We start from the raw sequence: 10,195 nt of genomic DNA, 5'->3' as shown, positions 1-10,195 counted from the left end.
GTATTTCAGGTTATTTGCACTGTTGGTGATGTCCTGTACCCATATATGCATATATATATATATATATATATTATATCATTTATTTATACACACACACACACACACACAGATATTTGTACACACATAAATAAAAAGCCCCAAATTTGTGGGGATAAGGTAATTATATCAGGTCCAGTATTTGACGGGTACTTAATTTTACCAAGCACATAAAAGTAAAAGAAAAAGCCAACCTCAGTGGGATTTGAACTCAAAATATAAAGGTATGTTACCTGATGCTCTAACATTTCTGCCAATCCACTACTTTAGAAGTGAACACGTTTCGCAGTTGAAGGATCATCAGAATTGTCAGAATATCAAACAAACAAACCCAAAAAAGTATCAAGTGGTATTAGATCCATCCTTTAACACAATTCACAAGTAATTGAGGGACATGCTGGTAACATGTCCCTGTTACAGCTCAGGGCTCTAATATTTACCTATCAGTGGTCAGATCCCTTCTGAACGATTATAAATGGAACTCGAAACATCGGTTGCGATGACGAGTGTTCCAGCTGATCTGAAGAATGGAATAGCCCACTCAGGAAGAAGTTAACATGCAAATGGCTGAGTGCTCCACAGACGCATGTACTCTTGATCTAGTTCTCATGGAGATTCAGTGTTATACAGGATGTGACAAGCTGGCCCTTTGAAATACAAATACTAGTCAATTATGCCAGCCGAGTGGAAATAAAATGTCTTGCTGAAGGGCACAGTACACCACTGGCAATTGAACTCATCATCATCAAAGTAACAACAACAACAATAATAATAAATGCCCTGATGCAGTACCAGGCAGTGGCTCCCATGGCTTCTGATCTCAACTGATTGGAAGTGTTATCATGTACACTGTTTTGTCTTGATATAAAAGATGGGCTAACAGCAAATATTCTGCTTAATACCACAGATTTGCTTGTCAGTTGTTTGACCTTAACCAGTTGAGCATGTCCCTTGGTGGCTGATGATATGTGCATCTCTGATCACGAGCAGAAGTAGTGGGGGAGCATCATAGCCATGTGTTGAGAGGAATTATTTGGGGTTTGAATAATTCATGTTTGGAAGCATGGGTATTTCGTTCATCCTTAAACAGCCTTTATTCATGAACCATTTGTGTATGATGGGCTACTTGACCTCAAGAAAATTCTAACTGGGCCCCACCTGCAAGGTCATGCATTGTTTATCTTGATAATGAGACCACCATGTTGCATACATGTGGTTGTGATGCATGTGCCTGGTGTACCCTTATCACACGGGTAGTCATGATGGGTATATTGGGCTTCGTATATTTGTACCCCAGTGTCATTGTGATGCCATGCTGCTCTCTCACTCAATAATAATAATAATAATAATAATAATAATAATAATAATAATAATAATAATAATAATTCTTTCTATTATAGGCACAAGGTTTGAAATTTTTGTGGGAAGGGGGTAAGTCAATTACATCTACTCCAGTGCATAACTGGTACTTATTTAATCAACCCCAAAAGGATAAAAGGCAAAGTTGACCTCAGCGGAATTTGAACTCAGAATGAAAAGATGGACGAAGTACCTCTAAGCATTTTGCCTGGCATACTAACAATTCTGCCAGTTTTCTGCCAATAATGATAATAATAATAACAATAAAATTCCTTTGCAGTTTTGGTCGTTATCTACACTTTCAATATGTTGAACTGGAATGTGACCGAAATAAGGAAGATTGACAGGAGAATCCATAAGCTGCTGACTTGCAATAAGATGCACCACCCAAAGGCAGACACAGATCCTCTTTCCCTTCATAGTGATCAAGGAGATTCAAAACTGAAATCTCTTACAAAACAACCGGTATTGAACTGGCAAAATAACTTGAAACATCTAATGACTGGATGCTAAAGCTCATTGGAAACCATGAGACAAATATGTGGCTTGTAGCAAACAAGCTGATGCAGACCAGGAGCATGCCTATCAGTGGCTATGAAGCTCAGGGCTAAAGGCAGAGAGTGAAGGCTTTATCTAAGTTGCTCAAGATCAGAGCTTATTGGTCGGAACTATCAAGCCAATGTGAGGAAAAATGGTGTAGATCCAAAGTGCCAATACTGCAATGATGAAATAGAAACAGTGGACCGCCTGATCTCTGGGTGTGAGGTTTTATCATCTGCAGAGTATAAATCAAGAAATGACAGAGTTGGCCAATATCTAGATTGTATAATATATCGCCATTATAAAATCAAAACTGCTGACAAATGGTACAAGCACCATCCTGAAGCTGTAAATGAATGAGAAAATATAATGATTCTTTTGGACTTTCCAGTATGTACAGACCGGACCATCAAAGCAAATAAACCAAAGCAATAAAGTCTGTTTATTCACGGACATGGGGAGCATGCCTTGTGACCATAATAACTCAGCAAAAGGATTTGATAAGCTCAGAAAATATAAAGATTTGCTAATCGAAATCGGAAAGATGTAGCATCTCAAGACGGTTACAAAACCAGTGATTGTAGGAGCACTTGGAAGGATCAAAAGGGGAACTGAAAATTATTTAAGAATAATTCAAGTGCAAAAGATTGTCTTAACTGGCAACTGGTTACACGTATTCAGAAGAACATTGTCCCTGTGAATTTTCTTCACTTTTCACCCTTCATTTTCTTTGTTTACTTTTTTATCTTTTATTTTTTATTTTTTCTCTCTGTCTTTCTTCCCCTTTTTCTCTATCACATGACTTTATAAATGAACAACCTGGTGTGTTTATTTTAATGGCCTACCAATGTATACAGTGCATTTCTCTGCCCTAGGTGTCAGGAAGATACTCGGAAAGAAATGAAAACAGAATTGAAAGATAATAATAATAATAATAATAATAATAATAATAATAATAATAATAATAATCTTTTCTACTCTAGGCATAAGGACCGAAATTTTGGGGTGGGGGCCAGCCGATTACATCAACCCCAGTGCATAACTGGTACTTATTTAAATCAACCTCAAAAGGATGAAAGGCTAAGTTGACCTCAGCAGAATTTGAACTCAGAAAGTAGCGTCAGACGAAATACCACTAAGTATTTCGCCTGGTGTGCTAACGTTTCTCTCAGCTCACTGTCTCAATCATCATCACCATCATCGTTTAAAGTCCGCTTTCCATGCTGGCATGGGTTGGATGGTTTGACTGAGGACTGGTGAACCAGATGGCTGCAGCAGGCTCCAGTCTGATCTGGCAATGTTTCTACAGCTGGATGCCCTTCCTAATCTCAACCACTCTAAGAGTGTAGTGGGTGTTTTTTACGTGCCACCAGCACAGGAGCCAGTCAGGCGGGCCTGGCATCGATTATGCTCAGATGGTGCTTTTTATGTGCCACTGGCACAAGAGTCAGTCAGGGAGTACTGGCATCGGCCATATTCAGATGGTGCTTTTTACATGCCACCAGTATAGGAGCCAGTCTCGAGGAACTGGACACGATATTGGTCTTACAGCCACAATATTGGTTTTACTTGACCCAACAGGTCTTCTCAAGCATATCATATCACCCGACGCATCAGGGGTTCTCTTAACAGGGCCGGACATGTGTGGCTGCGATCTCACTTTAGTTTCCGGGTCCTCTCAGTCACAGTATATCCCCAAAAGTCCCGGTCTCCTGTCATTTTCTCTGTGAGGCTCAATGTTTGAAGGTCATGTTTCACCACCCCATCCCAAGTCTTCTTGGGTCTATCACTTCCACAGGTTCCTTCTATAGTTAGGGAGTGGCACTTCCTCACACAGCTGTCTTCATTCATACATAACACATGGTCATACCAGCACAGTCGCCTCTCTTGCACACCACATTTGATGCCCAACTTTTCTCTCAGGGCTTTTACACTCTGTCGTGTTTGCACACTGACATAACACATCCAGTGGATAATACTAGCTTCATTTCTGTCAAGCCTACACATGTCATCAGCATTCATGGCCTATATTTCACTGCTGTGTAGCATGGTAGTTCATACACATGCATCATACAGCCTACCTTTCACCCCAAGTGAGAGGCCCTTAGTTGCCAGCAGAGGTAGGAGCTACCTGAACTTTGCCCAGGCTATTCTTACTCTCATCACTATACTCTCAGAGCAACCTCCAACCCCACTACCGATGTGGAAGTTACAAACTACATTTAACATTCAGGTAACTGAAGGAAGCAGAGTTATGGTCTTAACTCAGAAGAAATGCAATCATATAAAGAAGCATACTCAATGACAAAGGAAATAGAAAAGGGATATATACCACACAAGTGCAATGAACCTCTGCAGAATGTGAGGGAAGAGGGTCGAAAGCATGACTCCCATTGTTAGCGCTTGTGAAAGTCTTGCGCAGAAAGAGTACAAGTGCAGAGACGACAAGGTAGCTCCAAACCTTCACTGGCTACAATGCCAGAAGTATGGATATGAGGTAACAGGTGCTTGGTACCAACATACAGTGGAAAAGGTAATGGACAAAGAGTGGAAGGCAAAAATCCTCTGGGACTTTGACTTCCAGACAGACAAGGTGTTAGAGCTGTGAAGGCCGGATATAGTAACCTTTAGGGGGGACAAATAAGAGTACTTAATGATTGATGTGGCAGTGCTAAGAGATCAGCATGTTATCATGCAAGAAAGAGAAAAGACTGATAAATATGGAGACTCAAGAATTGAGATCACAAAGATGTGGCAGCCACAAGAGTCAAACATAAAGGTTGTCCCTAGTGTCATCGGAGCATTGGGTTCAATACCACCCAACCTAAAAAAAAACATCTGGAAAGTTTAGAAATACCCTACAATGTAAGTGTATTGCAAAAATCAGCATTACTTGGAACTGTACACATACTACGTAAAGTACTGTCTGTCTGAGGTCCTTGTTGTGACTTGACAGACAATACAAACCCCTTGAAGACACAATATTTTCAATCAACAACTTCACAATATTGTATACTGTGCGACGTATTGAATAATAATAATAATAATAATAATAATAATAATAATAATCCTTTCTACTAAAAGCACAAGGCCTGCCTTTTGGGGGGAGGAAAAGCCAATTACATCGACCCAGCACTCAACTTAATTCATCAACCCATAAAAGGATAAAAGGTAATGTCGACCTCAGCCGAATTTGAACCCAGAACATAAAGACAGACAAAATGCTTTTAAGCAATTTGCCCAGCATGCTAAGAATTCTGCCTGCTGGCCACCTTAATAATAATCCTTTCCAACCTAGTCACAAGACCTGAAATTTGTGGGAGGGGGATAGTTGAGTACATCAACCCCAGTATGCAACTGGTACCTATTTTATTGACCCCGAAAGGATGAAAGGCATGCCCTGTCTGCTCACAATTCTGCCAGCTCACGGGGGCGGGGAGAGAAGAAGAAGAAGAAGAATTCTTTCTACACTAGGCCCAAGGTGATGAGGTTAGTCGATTGCAGGGAGACCCAGGTCGTTATTTTATTGTGAAAAGACGAAAAGCAGAGCAGACCTCAGTGGCCCTTCAACACAGAATGGAAGGAACCAGAAGAAATCCTGCTTATAATAAGAATTATGATATCATGATGGGAATTTGTAACTTAGGCTCAAAGACATCACATTTTTCCTTTCCGTTTTTGTGAGTGTGGGAGGTTTTGTACTTGATTTAATCACCTCAGTGTATGACTGGTATATATCTCATAAGCACCAGAAACACAAGGCAAAGTTGATGCTGGTTGCTGGAGATTGGGTGGGAGTGAAGGGTGATGGTGTTGGTGGTGGCTGCATTGAGGTGGGGATTGTAGTAGTGGTAGATGCTATGGTGGTGGTGGTGGTGGTGGATGTTGCAGTAGTTGAGGATGGTCACTGTAGTAATGGCAGAAGAGATTGAGTAAAGGTCATAATGCTGGTGGTGATAGTGGTGGTGGTAGTTGTGGTAGTGGTGGTTATGGTGATGGTGGTTGTGGTGGTGATAGTGGTGGTGGTTGTGGTGGTGGTTGTGGTGGTGGCAGGGGTGATGATTGTCATGTTGGGGGTGGCATTAGTGGCAATGGTTGCTCTAATGGGGACAGCAACAGTGGTGGCGGAGGATGTGGTGGCGTAGTTGTCATCAGCAGCGACAATGGTGATGATGACAATAGGAGCTTTTTGGTAGTAGTGTCAGTGATTCTAAGGCTGGAGATGGTGGTGGGAGTGGAGGTGGATTTATTACAAGCCAGGACAGCAATGGTGGGGCTGATGGTGTTGGTGGTGGAGCTAATGGTAGTGGTGGTGGTGGTGGTGGTGGTGCTGCTGCTGCTTGCTGGTTTTTGTAATGTAGGAGCAAAAGGAGGACGTGGAGAGGGTGTTGCTAAAAGAGAAAGTTGTTGTCCTGATCATTGTGGGTGATTATAATGGGACAGCAGAGTGGTGGTGGTGGTGGTGGTGGTGGTGGTGGTAGCTTGGTGACACCAAGTGTCTAGATCTAAAGGAGAAAGAGAAAGGCAGACAGTAGAAGGGAGAGGAGGAGGAAGAGTAGCAGCACAGAAATGGGAAAAAAAAAAATTAGGAGAGTAACTTCTTTTATTTGTTTTTTTTTTCACCTGTTCACCTTGAGTATGAAACCCACCCCCCAAACTCCTTACAATCCCTGGAAAAAAAAAAATCCCTTTGCTGGAAATATTTTGTGCTGATCCAGATCTTATCGAGATTTTCATTCCAGTTTTAATTTTGCAGAGAATTAACGAATGGCAGGATGTCTAAACCTTATTGATCAACAATAACACACACACACACACACAGCGTCACATACTCATACATACGTAAAATTACACAGCCACATAGAAAAATTCACACATTTTCACATATTTATTCACATATTCACACATACACAAAATCTCATAAACACACACACACAGAAAGACTCGCCTGTTTTCACATACAGTGAATAATATATTCATACACACACACACACACACACACACACACAAACAACTGGCAGCACAAATTCAAGCACACATACATTTGCAATACAAATTCGAAGAAGCAGGTAGCAGTAGTAGAAGTAGTAGTAGCAACAGCAGCAGATTGTGAAGTGCATTGCAGCCATTATTATTATTATTATTATTATTATTATTATTATTATTATTATATAACCCACCTATATTAGTAGCAGTAGCAACCTTACAAGCAGCAGGTGAAATATTATTACTACTGCTACTACTGTTACTACTACCACCATCACCGCAACAAACCGCCACCACCACTACCACTACTACTATTTCTACTGCAACTGTCACCACCACCACTACAACTATCACCATCACCATCACTACTACCACCACCACTACTGCCCCTATTACTACTACTACTAGTGTTATAATAACTGTAAGTCCAAAATTTTTTAGAGTGTCTTCTCGCGGTTTGTTTGTGTTTTTTTTACGATGAAGCCGGCTACACTCCATGCTAAAATGGCCCAGGGTACAAGCCATATCAATTTCCTCTTCTTCGTCATCTTCATCCTTCCATTCATAATTCAAGTGTCAGGTTAGTAGTAAAATCTGAATAATTTTCGCATTTTTAATTTTGGATTTTATTTAAATGGAATCTGCAGTGCATTTGGATTGCGTACGTGTGGGTATCATCTGTCGAATTGTCTTTGTGTCTTTCCGTGTTTTTGCATCGTGTGTGTGGATCTGGCTGTTCCTCTATGTATTTGTGTTTGTATATGTAGATGTCACTTTATTTATCTGTCACCATGTATGTATCGCTATCTGTGTGTGTGTCCTCACATATTGTGCGTGTGTGTGTGTGTCTACGGGTTTCTCTATCTCTCACTCCTTCTTTCTATGGAGTTATCCATTCCTTGGATGAATCCACTTTTCTTTCTGTTTTTTTTCCCTTTTACAAAATTTTGTTTTTAATGCTATTTTCTATTTTATTTTTTTATGTGCTTTCTTTTAGTATTCTGATCCATTTCCATTAATATCTGCTCATAGGTAATCCCACATCACAGCAGAATGGTTATCTACCTGCAAGAGGGTAGGCTTTAAACACTTTGTAGGCATTCTTTTCCAACACACAATGGTTTGAGTTCAAATCCACACCAGGCTGACATTTACTTCTTCTACTGGCATTCCTCTATCCACCCATCCATCCACCCATCCATCCATCCATGGGCTTGATAAGACAAATAACCCCTTTTTTAAACAATCTGCTGTAACCCACTCCCTTACAATATGAGTACAATGTTGAACCAATGTAAATAGCCAATAATAATGTCATTATTTCTATTAATGTTGGATTGGCAGAATCGTTAGAGCATCAGACACATTGCCTTGTGCTCTTTAGTGACAACTTTTCACTTTCTGACATCAAATCCTGCCAGGACCAACATTGTTCATCCTCCTTTTGGGGGTTGATAAATTAACCCTGTAGTATTTAAACCAGCTGTATCCAGTTAAAACATTCAACTTGTTTTATGTTGAAACTAGCCAGATCTAGCCTCTCACACCTACCCTACAATGTCATTCTAAAAGTAAACAGGTACCACATCATTGAATTCACAGAGCAATTATAATGCTTTAGGGATAAAGTACCAATCAGAAATTAGGATTGTTTTAATCAACTGATCCCTCCTCCCCATTTCGTGACCCTGTGTTGAGGTTAGGAACTGTTTGGTAGAATTTGTAAGGCAGTGAGACAAATGCCTTGCAATATTTCTTCAAACAACTTATGTTCCAAGTTCCAATCTTGTCAAGGGCAATTTTGTCTTTCATCTTTCTGGGGACAATGAATTACAGAACCAATCAAGTTCTGGGGTCAATTCAATCAACTAAACCCCTTCTCTAAAATCCAAAGCTTTTTGTATACATTAGAAGAAAGTGGCATTTTGATACCTTCCTTAAAGTGACCACCCTGTCTCCTATCCTCCATCTCCATGGTCTTGTGTTGTGAGAAAAAGGCATGCAGTATACTCTGTAAAGTGGTTGGCAGGTTGGCATTAGGAAAGGCATCAAGCTGTAGAGACTATGCCAGAGCTGAGACACTGGAGCAAGGTGTGGATTTTTGATTAGTTGGATCCTATCACAATAACCTACACATGAAAGCAGACATAAAAATGATGGTCACACACACACACACACACACACACACAGAGGGTCAGTGTGAGAAAACGATCCTTAACCATTATTCTGAGTGTTGACAAACATCAGTCTGTCTCCTTTCAAAATATGAACCCTATGGAGGCTTGTATTTACTTGTGGTTTCCTCCTGAACGGTAGGTAACCAGCTGATTGGTGGGTTTCCTGAAATTAGTTCCAGAAACGGTTTCAACATTTGCAGAATCCAACTCAAAGACCATTGATCATCTCTCTTCCATGACTATAGCCTCTCAGTATGACAGCTGTCATCATGTTTTACAATGTGACCATTGCAATGACTATTTGTCACAAGGAGCCCACTGGTATCTGTTATGTGAAGCTAGTCTGCAAAAGACCACCCTCATACAAACGGTCCCTTTCTTAGTCACTCTTAATTGTGGGGCACATGTAGAGATGCACAGATCAATCATGTTCTCATGCTACTTACTGTCTGTGACTAGCCTAACCTTATTCATTCTGCTACTTATATACATACATAAATGCATACAAACATACATACATATACATATACACACAAATATACATATATATGTGTGTGTGTATATATACATACATACACATACATATATATACATATACATAGAAATATTGGGTCATCCAATAAATAATGCATTTGTTTTATACTTCTTTTACTTTTCAAAATTAAGATAAACAAAATTCTTTTTTTTTTATTTGTATACTCTCCTTCATTTTCTCCATTGCTCTTCCATCTATCTGGTAGACTTGCAAGGCCCCTCTTCCAAAATTCACTTGTCCATGATAAAAAATACTCCTCCAGTACTGTTCTGACCTCATCTACAGAATTCATATTTTTTCTGTCCAAATGATTTTGAAGACTACAGAATAAATGGTAATCAAATGGGGCAATGTCCAGCAAATATGGTGGGTGAGGCATCGTTTCCTATTCAAACTGCTTCAGCCTTTCAAATGTCATCCTCGCTGTATGTGGCCAAGCATTATCCTGACAAGAGAACACCTTTCATCTTGAAACCAAAGATGGTCATTTTTCTTCTAGTGCTGACTTAAGCCACTTCAGCTGCTCGCAGTAGATCTCCTTTGTTATCATTTGGTTTGGGTT

The 10,195-nt window shown here is 40.1% G+C and overlaps 2 protein-coding genes across 2 annotated transcripts in view; one reads left to right on the top strand and one right to left on the bottom strand.

Moving 5' to 3' along the window:
- The window catches only part of LOC106872929 (phosphatidylinositide phosphatase SAC2), a 701,722-nt gene that overhangs the window by 596,861 nt on the left and 94,666 nt on the right, over positions 1–10,195 (bottom strand). The gene's annotated exons all lie outside the window — the stretch shown is intronic.
- LOC106878212 (carbonic anhydrase 1) overlaps positions 7,100–10,195 on the top strand; it is a 58,624-nt gene continuing 55,528 nt past the window's right edge. Inside the window, exon 1 of the mRNA XM_014927358.2 lies at positions 7,100–7,501. Within this exon, the coding sequence (XP_014782844.1) occupies positions 7,399–7,501 (103 nt within the window). The 5' untranslated portion in view covers positions 7,100–7,398. The remainder of the gene's footprint in view (positions 7,502–10,195) is intronic.

This window comes from Octopus bimaculoides, chromosome 22 (assembly GCF_001194135.2).
Source record: "Octopus bimaculoides isolate UCB-OBI-ISO-001 chromosome 22, ASM119413v2, whole genome shotgun sequence".
Classification (NCBI taxonomy): domain Eukaryota; kingdom Metazoa; phylum Mollusca; class Cephalopoda; order Octopoda; family Octopodidae; genus Octopus; species Octopus bimaculoides.
This window is presented reverse-complemented; position numbering and strand designations above follow the sequence as displayed.